Genomic DNA, 15,456 nt, shown 5'->3' with positions numbered 1-15,456 from the left:
TAGAAAATTTGAAAAGACCGATAAAAAGTAAGGAGATTGAATCAATAATCAAAACCGTCCCAACAAAAAAGACCCACAATCAGATGGGTTTAATTGTGGTGGATTCTACCCAGACATTTAAAGAAGAGTTTATTGTCAATTCTTCTCAAACTTTCTAAAAAAATGAAGAGAATGGAATACTCCCAAAATCATTTTACAAGGCCAGCATTATTCTGATACTAAAATCAAATAAGGATACTACAGGAAAAAATAAAAATAAATAAAAGCTGTAGACCATTATCCTTGATAAATATAGATGCAAACATTCTTGCAAAATATTAGCAAAATTAATTGAAGAGCACCTAAAAATCATACACTATATGATCAAGTGGGATTTATCCCTAGCATGCAATGTAAGCAAATAAATAAATGTTATATGCCATATTAATAGAATAAAATATTATTTGATCATCTCACTAGACATAGAAATAGCATTTGACAAAATTCCACATTCTTTCAAGATAAAAACTCTCACAAAATTGGGTATAGAAGGAATATACCTCAACCTAATAAAGACTGTGTATGACAAACCCACAGCTAAGCAATACTTAGGAATCAATTTAATCAAGGAAGTAAAAACTCTATACACCAAAATCTTTTAGATTTTGGTTAAAGAAATTGAAGACACAAATACATAGAAAGATATCCCATGTTCATGGATTGGAAGAGCTAATATTATTAAAATGTCCATGCTACCCCAAAACATCTATAGATTCAATGTAATTCCTATCAAACTTCTAATGGCATTTTTCACAGAACTAGAAAAAATCATAAAGTTCATATAGAGCCACAAAAGACCCTGGTTAAGCAAAGCAGTCTCGAGAAAGAGCAAAGCTCAAGGCATTACATTTCCCGAGTTCAAGCTATTTACAAAGCTATAGTTATCAAAACAATATGACACTGGCACACACACACACACACACACACACACACACACACAAAGACACATAACCCAGTGGATCAGAATCAGGAGCCTAGAAATAAACCCACACATATATGGAGAGTTAATACTATTTGATCAGGGAGCCAGGAATGCTCATTGAGAAAGGAAAGTCTCTTCAATAAATGATGTTGGCAAAACTGGAAATTCACATGCAAAATAATGAAATTAGACCTCTATCTTTTACCAGTCACAAGAATTAGGTCAAAATGGATTCAGGAGTTAAACATAAGACCAGAAACCATAATACTCCTAGAATAAAGTATAGGAGGTAAGCCCTTGACATTGGTCTTGGCAATGATTTTATGGATATGATACCAAAAACAAAAGCACCAAAAAAAAAAAAAAAAAAGTGGAACTCATCAAACTGAAAACTTTTTGCAAGCAAAAGAACAAAAGAAACAATCAACAAAATGAAAAGGCAACCTATAAAACGGGAAACGATATTTACAAAGTATATATCTGATAAGGTGTTAATATTCAAATTATTTAAGGTGTTAATATTCAAATTATTTAACGAACTCAGACAACTGAATAATAAAAATCAACAAACAGTCTGATTAAAAAATAGGCAGAGGACTTTAGTAGACATTTCTCCAAAGAAGACATACAAAATGGCCAACAAGCATTGGAAAGGTACTCAACATTACTAATCATCTGGGAAATTCAAATTGAAACCGCAGTGAGATATCACCTTGTACCCGATAGAATGGCTATTAGCAAAAAGAGGAAATAAGTGCTGGCGGAATAAAAGGAACTCTGGTGTACTGTTAGTGGAAATGTGATTTGGTTAAGCCACATGGAAAACAGTATGTAGGGTCCTCAAGAAATGTTAAAAAAAAGAACTATTTTATAGCAAAGCAATTCTACTTCTAGGGATTTTTCCAAAGGAAATCAAATCAGGATTTCAAAGAGATGTTTCATTCCCATGTTCTTTGCAGCATTATTCACAATAGCTAAGATATGGAAACACCTTAAGTGTCTGTAAATGAATGAATGGATAAAGAATATGTTTGATATATCTCACATATTCTATATGTGAGATATAGAATATGTGACATATATGTATATGTATATACATATATACTATATCTAAACATATTCTATACCTGTATATATACATATATACATATGGATATACATATGTATCCATATATACATATATATATGGTTATATGATATATTTAGCCACAATAAGAATGAAACCCTGTCATTCGTGATAACACGGATGGACCTTCAGTGCATTATGCTAAGTAAATTAAGTCAAACAGGGAAAGACAAATAACTTATGATTTCACGTATATGTGGAATCTAAAAACATTGATCTCATAGAAACAGAGAGTAGAATGGTGATTACCAGAACCTTGGGGGTAGGGGAACAGGAAGATGGAGGTCAAAGAGTACACACTTCTAGTTATAGGATGAATGGGTCCTGGGGATCTAAGGTAACTATAGTTAACAATACTGTACTCTATACTTGAATGTTGCTATGAGAGTAGATGTTTAATGTCCTCACTCTAACAACAAAATGGTAATTATGTGAGGTAAAGGATATACTAATTAAATTTGTTGTGGTAAACATTTTGCAATGTATATATACAGTTATCAAATCACATTGTACATGATATACTTGCACAATGTTATAAGGAACTATATCTCAATAAAACTGAAAAAAATATTGGCCATAATTGCACATGCTTTAAGTCTTTTAGTATAACAAAGAAAATAAGAAACATAATTTAAAAAGTGAAAAGAAAAAAAAATAATAAAACCCACAAAGTGCAAGAGATCATATCAGCCTACAGAGCTATGGAATCCAAGGGACATTCCTTCAGGCACAGATGTCTCTAGGGGTTAAAGGACATCACCAGGACTCAATACCTGTCTGTTGCTTGATTCTACTTTCTTCTTAGGCGAGCTCTCTTTCTATCTGGTTGAAAATGGTTGGTCCTGGCAAGGGCAGGCTGAGAGCATCCATAGAGTTTATGAGTACAGGTAAAAGAGCACTATTTCCTCTCACCCAGCATCTGTATTCTGGGAAGAAGTCTGATTAAACCTACTCCAGTAATATGCCTAGCTCTGGACAGTTCAATATTATCTCGCACCAACTGTTCAAACATGTTTTCAAGCCCATCCCATCAAAGCAATTGATATTTAAACAATAAAAACTTACTTTCCTGCTTAAAAACATTCAACATCTTCCCACAGCTCTTTAAATAAAGCACAAAGTCTTGTAAATGGCCACTAGGTCCCAAATAATCTGTCCCTTGTCTACCCATGAGCTCATTAGGTATCACTTGTCCAACCTGTTCTCTGATAGCACTAATCTCATTCCCTGCTCTGTCTCCCTTGACTAGAGTTGTGATTCTCAATTTCCCCCAGCCCTCTATTCCTTTATAATTCCTGTTTATCCTTGTCATGTGAGTTTATTGTCCCTTGTTCTGTGGGCTGACATAATGCCACCTACCCATTAAATTAGGACAACTGCCATATTCACATATATACGGTGATTTATGTATTGCTTGTCTCCCTATCTATACTGTAATCTCTAGGTAAGATAATATGTATTTTATTTCATTTTTCCATCATATCCTTACTTCTTAGCAATGTCCAGCAGAAATTAAGTAGTCCCTAAACAATTATTTTTCAAAGTAAACCTACAAATATGCTTGCATGTTTAAGTAATGCTCTTAAGTACATTTATTGAGGGCTTAATTAAATAAGTAAGCCTGCATTAAGTACTCTAATAACATGATGGTTAATCTTTATTACAACCTGGAAAGATACACATTATTCACTTTATAGATGAATAACATGTAAATAATTACCGAAGGCTATATGGCTGATTATAGAGTAAGGTTTTCAAGCTATGTTGGTCTGATCACAAAAACTGAACTATTACAACTCAATTATACTTTTCAGCCTTAAAAAAAGAAAAGAAAAGAAAAGATTAATGGTATCTGTTCAAATACATTGCAAGTAAATCCCATGCCTCTACATATAGTAAGTGATGCAAGCAGCATCGATGGTCTTTTACAATGAAAAGGATGATATTTTCTTCTGTTGTTGTGCCTGTAGACAGGTTACTCCATTTCAATATTCTGAGCTAATAATTTACTTTCACACATGCAGTACAGTAGCAAGATCCATTATTTAAGCTTCCTTCTATTTTAATGAAAGCATGTTCAATAGTCTCTATAAAGGCTGAAATACTAAACACATTATTATCTCTCCAAATTTTTAACAGACAGGTACAATTTAGATGAGATAAAGAAAAATCTATTTTACAGCTTCCAGAGAAAACACAGAGGAAGTTAAAGGTTGCCTAATAACTACCTTGCTAAAATTTCTTTTGAGAGGTTTATAATGGCCTTGTGAACCATAAGCCACAGATGAGCCTCACACCTTCCCCTGTGACTATCATGCTGGGAAGTCAGAGGACTGTTGAATTCTTTTTAAAATTATTTTTATTAAATTTTGTAGGGGTGCCATTGGTTAGCAAAATGATATAGGTTTCAAGTGTACAGTTCTATAATACATCATCTATGTATTTCATTGTGTGTTTACCACCCAGAGTCAGTTCTCCTTCCTTTACTATATTTGACCACTTTTTCCCTCTTCTACCAGCACTCCCCACTTATCCTCTGGTAACCACTAAACTGTTGTCTGTGTCTGAGTTTTTGTTTCTTTGTTTGTTTGTCTTGTTCACTTGTTGCTTTCAGTTTTATATGCCACATATGAGTGAAATCATATGGTTCTTGACTTTTTCTGTTTGACTTATTTTGCTTACCGTGATAATCTCAAGATCCATCCATGTTGTTGTAAATGGCATTATTTCATCTTTTCTTATGGTTGAATAATGTCCCATTGCATATGTGTAACACATCTTCTTTATTCACCAAAGCAATCCTAAAAGAAAAGAACAAGGCTGGAGGTGTCATACTCCCTGACTTCAATTTATACTACAAAGTGACAGTAATCAAAAAAGCATGGTATTGTCAGAAAAAAACAGCCAGAAGACCAATGAAATAGAATTGCGAACCCAGAAATAAATTCACATATATATGGACAGATAATTTTTGACAGAGTCAAAAGCATAACATTGGAGAAAATAAATCCTCTTTAATAACTAGTGCTGGGAAAAATTTCAATGTCATGTGCAAAAGAATAAAACTAGAATGCTGTCTGTCAGCATACACCAAAATTAACTTGAAATGGATCAAAGATCTAAACATAATACCTGAAAAAATAATTACATAGGAGAAAGCAAAAGTACTAAACTTATGGACCTTGGGTTCAGAGGGGTTTTATGAATTTGACCTCAAAGGCAATCAAAGTAAAAGCAAAAAATAAATGAATGGGACTGTATTAAACTAAAGACACATCAAATCATTCTGCACAGCAAAAGAAACCATCAACACAACAAAGAGGCAGCTAACCATATGGGAGAAGATATTTGCCAACAACTCTTCTGATAAAGGGCTAATATCCAAAATACATAAAGAACAACAACAACAACAACAAAACAATCCAATGAATTATTGGTGCTGACTGAAAATTTATTTTCTCTTAAGAATTTCAAAGAAGTAGCTTCCTTGGCTTTTTGTTCTATGCTGTGTAGAGACACTTCCTTTGGTTTCACTCTGGTGAAAATAATAAACTAGCCTTCAATACTCTCATCTAGTGGTTTAGAAAGGATGAGAAGAAAGTAATTTTCATACTTTTCTGTTTATCATTTCTTTCCTCCAATAGATACTGTTTCCCTAACCCAAAACTAATCTGAAATTGAGCATCTAAATACAGATTGAGTGACGCAGTAGGCAGTAGGAAAGAAGGTTGGAGCTTGCATGAAGCTAAAATGCTCCTCTCCAAAGGATATAACAGAAAGTCAAAACAGAGAGCTTACCCCCTTCCACATATTATAGAGCTCTACCACGCTTGGGAGAGGGAGAGAGAAAGGACTAGAGTAAGAGGTTTTCAGACCTGAAAAAATTAATGTGAATTGGTGAAATAATAGATCAAAAAGATGATAGAATATCATGAAATGGGCAGTAACAAAGGAGTACTGATGGCACTGTCAGCATCTTCAAAATAGAAGCTGAAAAGGTTTCCAAGGGCATCAAAAGTTGATAAACGAAGAATTTGAGGTATTGATTATGTTTTCTGTGCCATTATTTAATACAAAGGGTCAGAGATTCCTGAAACTGTGCAGTGTGATTTTGAATATACTCTACTTGTCTTTACAAATTGCTTTTATAATATAACTTTTATTTTTCCCCCTTTTCAGGATTGTCTCTGATTATTATATTTATTCCATAAGCAAGTATATATAAGATAGATATATAAGATATATATATATATAAGATATATATATATAAGATATATATATATATACATATATATATGTATGTATATATATATCAGCCTATGCAACAATCTATAAATAACCTTAAAATGGCTGAATTTTATAAAATGGGTATTATAGCTTTATATTCATCCATATCATTGATGTTTTATTCCAGCACTTCATTTATTATATAATATTTGATCTTACATGTTTTCATTCAATCAGTTTGACTGAACAATCTTTCTTATTCCTTACATCTTCATAAATTAGTGGGAAGTGTCTTATACATCTAAGGAATCAGTGATATGAGACCTATGTTAAGATTCTATCTCTACTGACCTTTCTTTGTACAGTGAAAGAGCCATCTTTCTCTGCATTATGAATAAATCAGAAGAAAAGAACTCTTGCTATTAGTTCAAAATCAATGGATAATCTGTCGGTTAGCTTTTCCAAGTTGAGCATCAAATCATTCGACTATTGAAAGAAGAGTCTTCCACATAGTAAAAAGAGAAAAATACTTCATAAAAATAGAGAGTACCACAATTAACATCTATAAACTTTATGAGTTACCTAAAATAATTAATAATGTATTTAAGAAGAAAGGCAATCCTCTGTACACAGGAAAACACTCAATTTGGATTGTGTTCTTTCAGATTATCTTTAAAAATACATTTATCTGTTTAGAATAACAATTATAAAGCAAATAAGTTAAAATAGAATAGAAGGAACTATAATTTTCAGTAAAGTGAACGTATGCCTAGAAGCTGTTTTGCAAGTACCTGTAAGGGCAATCGCCATATTTCAGTCTGTTCTTGAAAGTCAAGGGGACATTAAACCCTCGGCAGTGCCCTATGTCCCTGCGTGATATTTGTGACACAAGTGGGGAACAAAGTCCTGACACACAGGTTCAGATAGAGTGAGTAACACAGCTTTATTTGGGAACCAATGTTCCTCTAGAGGCCAATGCTCTGATAAGCACAGAAGGTTATACAGAATACAGTAGAATTTAGTGATGAACCAAGTCCCAGAGTCAGTTGAGGTGGAGAAGGTCCCTGGTCCAGGAGAGATAACTGGGCCCATGACGGGTCTGAGGCAAGCTGATCTTGTAAGGAAGAACTTTGGAGAATCCTGGAATATCACGATTTGCACCCTGCAGAGGTCTCTGTCGGATCGTCCAGATGAACGTTCTGGTGTGTAGCTCAGAACCTTACAGAGGGTCCTAGCCAGAGCGCCCAGTTGGACTACTTATTGCATTGCTCTGGAGTTCTGCTTTTATCCTCTTTTCCTTGGACTTCTTTACTTCTTAGGAGTTGTCTACTTCTTAGGTGATAACCAGAAGTTGTTTGGTGAACGTGTTTACCACTCAATTTTGTTATGATCAGTTTCACAGATACACATGTTTATTTTCATGTATATGCTCTAAACATAAATGTATTTACTTTCACTTTATTCTTATCAGTCTTACACATGTGCAGCCATAGTCCTACACCTACTAGTAAACAACTTGTTTTGCAAACCTCAAGCAAACGTATATATTTTATATGCTCTATACAAGCTTTTGTGGGGCATTCTAGATCAATCCTATATGAAACTTTTTTCTACAAGCAAAAAACAGCAAGTAATCTCACTTTGGATTTCTAAAAGTAATTATTGGATGTCCACTTCTGGCCAACCTAGAATAACAGGGATCAAATACGCCCTCCCTCAATGAAACAACCAAAAGAAAGACAAAATGTATGAAATGACAGTTTGCAAGAGAGTGACTGTCATTATGAAGCAGAGTGAGGAAATAAATGAGATGAGCCTTGTGATTGCCCTGCTAATGACCTTGAGAAAAATGTCAGTCATGGCACAGTCAGGAGGAACCCAGTACAATTGCAAAGACCCCTTGAGTTGAGGAGGCAGAGCTTAGAGTCTAGGGAGACTAAGGCAGCTCAAGTTTGTGGGCACAGTGCCAGAGAGGAGAGAGCAGCACAGAGAGAAAACTACAAGAAATATTAACGGAATAATTTTAGTCAGGAGAAAACAATATCAGATGCAGTATAAATCTAAGGAATAAAGAGGACTACTTGGGTAAATATATAGACTGTTCTTATTATTTAATTCTATTCAAAAGGCAAGCTAATGTTTAAAATTCTGAGTATGAGATGAATAGCATATGAAAAAGTAAAATGAAGGACAATAGCTCAAAGGTTAGGAATGGAGAAATGGAAGTATCCTATTTTAAGGTTCTTAGAATATACATTAAATGGTCAAGTATAACTTGAAAAGAGATGGCAGTAACTCAAAGATATACACTGGGATTTCTGCTTCCGGAAAGATGAAGTAGATATACGTTTCTCTATTTCTTTTGCTAAGTACAATTGAAATCGCTGGAAAGTATTTACAAAAGTAACAGAAAATTTTGAAAGGTGGAGAGAAGAAAGAAGACAGGTTTGGTACCTTGAAATCTAAGAAACATAGAAATGTGACTTCCCTCTGTTTTACTTTTGTCTCATATATCCCAGATTTGGAAGTTTAGAAACTGGCAATTCAAACACCAATAGTTGCAGAGCAAAAAAAGCTCCAACAAAGCCTATTTTTCTGTATCCAGAGGACCTGGAAAGGGACAGGGTAGCAAGCCAAAAGCCTTTTAGACAATAATTGCTCTACTCCAGCCAAACACCACAGAAAGAAAAACAAACAAACAAAAACTGTGGCCATGACTTCCCCATACAAGCAAAAGAGTGAGGAGTACAGACTACCACCTTCACCAGGCTGTAATGAGGTGCCCCATCTCCCCACCAGATGGTGTCAGGGAAGGCAGGGTAGAAAGCTGGGACTTTCATCCCCACTGGGTGGTAGAGACCAGGCAGGATTGGGTTTAAATCCTTACTCTGACACTTGTGCCGTTGGGCAGCTTAGCCTCTCTGAGCCTATGCCCATCTGTAAAATGAATGATCATTATTACATTGCATGAATAGGTTTGAAGATTTGAACCCATATGTGCACAAAGATACCCCACCCCACTTCTGGCCAACCGTGAAAAAATTTAAAGTATACACCGTTGTATCTTTCAAGAATATAAAAATGTTTAACCAATTGGAGCAAATAGCATTCGTCAAGATATAAAATTAATTACAAAGTATAACCAAATGGGGTTTTTCCAGGGATACAATGCTAATACAGTATTTGAAAATCGTGTTTTATTTCTCTGGAGAACCCTGACGAATACAAGACCATATACACAAACTAACTCAGAATGGATCATACACCTAAATGTAACACCAAAACCTATAAAACTTCTAAAAGAAAACGTCAGAAAAAAAGTTTGTTACTTAGAGTTAGACAAAGATTTATTAGATAAGCTACCCAAAGCACAATTCATGAAAGAACAAAGAGAAGATGGAGGGCAAGTTTGACACCTTGGAATCCAAGGAACACAGAGATGTGACTTCCCTCAATTTTATTCTGATAAATAAAACCAATTGATAAATTGTACTTCATCCAAATTAAAAACTTCTTTTAAAAACAACAGTGTTAAAAGCAGACAAAGAGAAGGCTAACGCTGGGAGAAAATACTTGCAGAATATATGAAGAACTCTCAGTGCTTCATAGTAAGAAAACAATCAATCCAATAAAAATAGGCATAAGATTTGATGATACTTCACCAAAAGATATGTAGATAGCAAATGAGCACATTAAAAGATTCTCAACATTTTAAATCATTTGGAAAATGCAAATCAAAACCACAATGTTATTATATATCACTAAATAGCCATTAGGAAGGCTAAAATCAAAAAGACTGACCATAACAAGTATTGGCAAAGATGTGGGGAACTTCAGCTCGTGAGTTGAGCTCATTGATGATGGGAATGTGAAATGGTACAGCTATTTTGAAAAACATTCAATAGTGTCTATAAAAGTTAACCCTGTACCCACTATATTATCTAGTCATGCCACTCCTAGGTATTTACCCAAGGGAAATGAAAATGTATGTCCATGCAAAGACCTGTACATGAACGTTCATAGTAGCTTAACTGTAATAGTCCCAAATGGTAAATAGTTTAAATATCTAGCAATAGCTGAATGGTTCAAAAAATGTGGTATATTCATACAACGGAATATACTCAGTAATAAATATAAGTGAATATTGATACACACAGCAACATGGATGAATCTCAAAATAATTATGCAGAAATAAATAATAACAAAGAGTGCATACTGTGTGTTTATATTTATATAAAATTGTTGGAAATGCAAACTAATGGTTGTCTGAGGGGGATGCTGCAGGAGGAAGGGATTACATGAGGTCAAAAGGAATCTTTTGGAAGTAATTGCCTGGATTGTGTATGTGGTTCATGATTGCATGCATATGTCAAAATATCAACTTGTCGTACACAACTAGACTGAGAAACAATGGCTTGATCCGGAGTGGGAGAAGGGGAAAAAATATCAAGTTGTATATTTTATGTATGAGCGATGTATTATATGTCATATATGCCTCAATAAAACTGCCCAACACACACACACACACACACACACACACACACACACACACACACTTCCTCTCTTAAACTATGTCAGAAAAGATTATTCAATTAAGCAGCAATGATGTAGAAAGATTTGTTGATAGGTCTAAGTCTGCCTTGAGTACAAATTTACAGTTTAACATGAGGGCCTCCCTAAGGCTCCAAGATGTAGTAGAAACAATACTTGAACTGAGAGATTTTGTTTTGCCGTTTTAAAACTAGTCATCACAGTAACTGGCAAGTCACTTTCTCAAGCATATGTTAGAGAGGATAACTTTCACAGATATACTCCCTTGCTTATGCAACAATCACATATTCAGTGCCATCTCAACCCACCTCACAAATGCTCTTGCCATAACATATTGCATCCCATAATAAGTAAAGTTGGAAGCTAATGGGAAGATACACAGAATTTCGATGTTCCTCTTGGAAATTCTTAACACATCATGAAAACTGCTTATGATTGTGTTTCACATGCCTCAAATCACTTTTCAGACACCCATAATAACATTTGAAGTCTTTATAGGCGCTTATCACTCAATACCCGGTATCCCTTCTCTAAAATTATGTTATTCAGAGTAAATAGCAATATACTGAATGCATGTGGGTTTTTTCAATATAAAGGAGAACAGAGATGTGAAACGAAAATGACAGTTGTAAAATGTAGCCCCCAAATTCTTTGGCCCTTCTCCTATCAACAAAAAATAAAGAGCTAGACTAAAGACTGTTGTTAGTACTTTGATCTACATACCTCATCATAATCAGTCACTAAAATTTGTTTAATATCCTTTCTTTTTTTTTTCCTTACATGTGCTCACTTTACAAATATGAAGGTACACTTATACTACAGCAGAGGCCTGTAAAAACTTATGTTTTATTTCTATTTCTTTCTCCCTTTATCACATTTCATATGTTCTTCTTTCTCTTTTAACGTTTTATTTGTTTTATAACAAGTATCTTTTGTTCTGTTTCTTCGTGAATCTCTCATATTGAATTGAAGCCAAAATGTCGATGTGTTAGTGGAGCAAAGGGTTGGCTTGAGAAAGATGTGTTTTATTCCTTACCTTAATTGGAAGGTTAATTTCTATATATTATATTATATTATAATATTATATAAGACCCGCTCTTATAGTATACTAAAATAAGAGTGAGCCTTATATTAATTTTTGTTCCAAAAGACGCATTAGAGCTGATTGTCCAGCTAGGTCTTAATTTGGGGGAAACACGGTAAAAATGCAATGTTGCTATACAAACATGGTGACTAATATGGAAGAAGTTGGGGTTAGAGTGAATCATGGTGACTGGATAGGCAGCCAAAGTTGTCTGCCAGCAATCTCTTTCCAGCTCCTACAGAAATAGATTCACTTAGGAAGATTGGTATTGCAATTGTAAGTGTTGACCCAGGCTTCTGTTTATTGCTCCTTGATCTGGGTGTATTTTTCAGCTGCTGCAGGAATGGTATGCAACCATCTGTGTTCAAGCGATGGCTGTTGGGGACCTGGGCCAGACCAGTGCCTGTCGTGCCGTCGCTTCAGCAGGGGAAGGATCTGCATAGAGTCCTGTAATCTCTATGATGGGTAAGGCATCTTACATGTAGCCTTTACCTCATGACCTTTGAAGTACTGGTTGGTACAGATTTAAAAATGATAAGAAGATTGTAAAATCTCAGTATGTGCGTACAGATTTTTAAGGACAGCTTTTGTTGCACAAAGGAGACAACATACAGAAGACTTAGGAAAAAATAATATTATGTTAAATAATAAGTCCAGATACATATTGAATATTCTGCACATTTAAAATATCATGCATTAAAATAGGTAATCCATAAGAAATTATACCATTTATCTTAAGGAAAATTGAAAAATACATTCTTATTTTCCTTATGAAGGAGATTGTCATAAGCAATCTTTTCTTTTGTGTGTCCTTATAATCTTTTCTGTCATATTTTCGTTTTAATTTTCATCTGCAGTTACTGCATACATTTTTTTTCCCATTTAGGTTGAATACTTATTTTATTGTATATTAGGAATGGCATACATTTCTATCCCTGACTACTGCTATGGAAAAGCTACCTTCATAGCTTCTAGTTGAATAGTTTTTTCTAAATGTTCTGCCACTTTCAAAAGATAACCTAAGTAATATTTTTAAAACAAGTGTGTTAAATTATTTCTAATGCTATAATAATCACATTGCCAACAATAAAACTTAGTATGCACATTGTTGCATGGAATTTAATATACTCATAAAATCACTTTATCATAACATGCCATTTCATGCATCATAGTTGTCCTTCATTAGTGTGATAATACATTTTTTAGTACTGTCCCTCAATCAATTTTTTTATATTGCTCACAAAATATAAATATATATAAATATAAACTGGTTTTCAACAGTTTTAAAAAAGTATAGTTTTGAATTTATTTGTTTCTTCTTCTGCCTCATGAGTAGTCCCATTTTAAGAACTGTTTTCATGATCCCAGATAACAGTGTATATTTGCATTTTATAACAGAAGGTTAACAATTTCTGGATCATAATGATATTGGTATGTCTCTTCTTTGAAAGATGACCAACAGAAATTCTGTCCATGAAATTTAGGAGAGGAAAGATTAAAATTAGAATATTGAATATAAAAACAATTTTAAGTAAGAATTTGATAGTTTCTCAGGAAAATTTCAGCTTATAATTTTGTCAGGTACAATCGGTGCATAAGTTTGATAATGGATAGCAAATTATGTGCTGTTTTCTCATCCAAATGTATTCATACTTATTTATTATTATGGAAGGATATTTTCTGTACATAAGCAAATACAAAATACAAAAAAACACAAAAAGTCAGATCAAAATACACTTGTTTGTATGTCGAAATTGACGCCTCTGCAATGAAACTAATAGACTTTAATTCCAGTACGTGAATTCCATTAAAAGTTTACTGAATATACATGTGCAGTTCCAAAGAGTAACGGAGTCTAGAAATCATGTTATCTGACAACATTGTCATGCAATCCGTGAGAAATGGTGGAATTGAGTTCTTGCCATAGTACTCAATCGTTACAAGTCTTAACATTGTAGAACTCAGACAACACTAGAACTGAGGGTATCTTATTCATCCGTTTTTTTTCCTTTCCAGATGCCATTGTTTTTCTTTAACATTTCAGTTTTAAACTTACCAGAAATACGAAGTTGATAAATGTGTAGATGAATATATCATCCTCTGTCTCAATTCTGCAAAACAGTAAAAACGAACCAAAGGAAAAATACCAGTTTCCTAAATAAACAACACTGATTACCAGACTGTTTTGGAAAGCTTAACATTTTCCATGTCATTAAATCAAATGTATTAAAGAAATGTAAAGTCTTTCATGAGCTTTGCAATAGTAATGAGTCCCTAGGAAATCATGCTCACAGGGTTACTTTGAACAAATTATAAATGAAAGTATCTTGTAAGAGTTTGATATAATTCTTCCCTGCCCAATGATAGATTCCCCCACCTCCAAACTTTTATTTTTAGCTATTTCTTCCACCATTGCCTGGTGGTTAAGACAACCATGGAGGAAGAGTTAATTCAAATTCTAATTTCGTCACTTCCTAGTTGAAATGTCCAACCTAATCATTGTAAACTCGGTTTTCTTATATGAAAATAGGAATAGTAATGGTATCAACTTCATAAAATAGTTGTGATTATCAAAGGAGAAATTAGAAAATAAATTCTTGTTAGAGTTCCTACCATTAAAAGTTAGTATTTGCTTTATGTGTCTATTAATCTGAGCTGATTAAATGGGTAGGTAGAACAGTCCACCTTAGAAACTGCCAAAAAAAAAAAATACAAATATAGTATGATAGATATCCAAATCAGGGCCCCTATTGATAAACATATAAAAGAGCTTGATTATCATAGGAAAAGAAATCCTAAATAGAGGACTTTTTAAAGGGGTCAAAGAAAATCCATCAATTTCTGGCTGTTAACACTCAAATTCTGGTCATTTGAGTCATTATATTTTATCAACTCAACTACAATGCATACACAATCAAAACGAAAGGGAAGGCTAATTGCAATGGAATCTTTTTTTTTTCATATGTGACACTGTGATTAAACACTTCTGAAACTTTAAGAACACAGAAATGTCATAAAGAGAGACAGCCTAAGCTCTCTGTAGGCATTTTTAGATTTAATAATCACAATCTCTCATTGAAACACTATTTTCCCCTTTTAGAGAGGATACTTAGAAAGCTGAAGCTTAGAGAAGATAAGGGATTTAAGGCCTAGAAATATTAGTATTGTTTCTGGGATTTAAATTTGGGAAGGACTTGACTTTAAATCATTTGCTTTTGATCACAGCATTGGCTAAGGTAGCACACACACGACAAATCTGTGAGAAATGCATAGCAGAAAAAAACAGGCAATAAAAAGCTCTGCACGCAAAGCTCATAGACTGTGATTTGTTAGGTCAGATGCAAGTGAAAGGGAATTTGTGGCAAAAATCACAGTAATATCACTAGGGGACAGGAAAGAAGAAGAGCAATGATGGAGAGGCAGTGACAATAAAGAGCAGAATAGGAACTGCAAGGAAGATATGTTCTGAGAACAGAAAAAAAGAGAGCCAGAGCCCTATAAATGGAA

General features: G+C 34.0%; 1 protein-coding gene across 4 annotated transcripts in view; it reads left to right on the top strand.

Moving 5' to 3' along the window:
- ERBB4 (erb-b2 receptor tyrosine kinase 4) overlaps positions 1–15,456 on the top strand; it is a 1,057,350-nt gene that overhangs the window by 782,433 nt on the left and 259,461 nt on the right. For all 4 annotated transcript variants that reach the window (XM_081052780.1, XM_081052778.1, XM_081052779.1 and 1 more), the window contains exon 13: positions 12,282–12,414. In XM_081052780.1, the coding sequence (XP_080908906.1) occupies positions 12,282–12,414 (133 nt within the window). The remainder of the gene's footprint in view (positions 1–12,281; positions 12,415–15,456) is intronic.

The sequence above is a fragment of the Rhinolophus hipposideros genome (assembly GCF_964194185.1).
Source record: "Rhinolophus hipposideros genome assembly, chromosome: 6".
NCBI classification, from domain to species: Eukaryota; Metazoa; Chordata; class Mammalia; order Chiroptera; family Rhinolophidae; genus Rhinolophus; species Rhinolophus hipposideros.
Note: the sequence above shows the minus strand (reverse complement) of the source record. Positions and strands in the feature narration are given on the sequence as shown.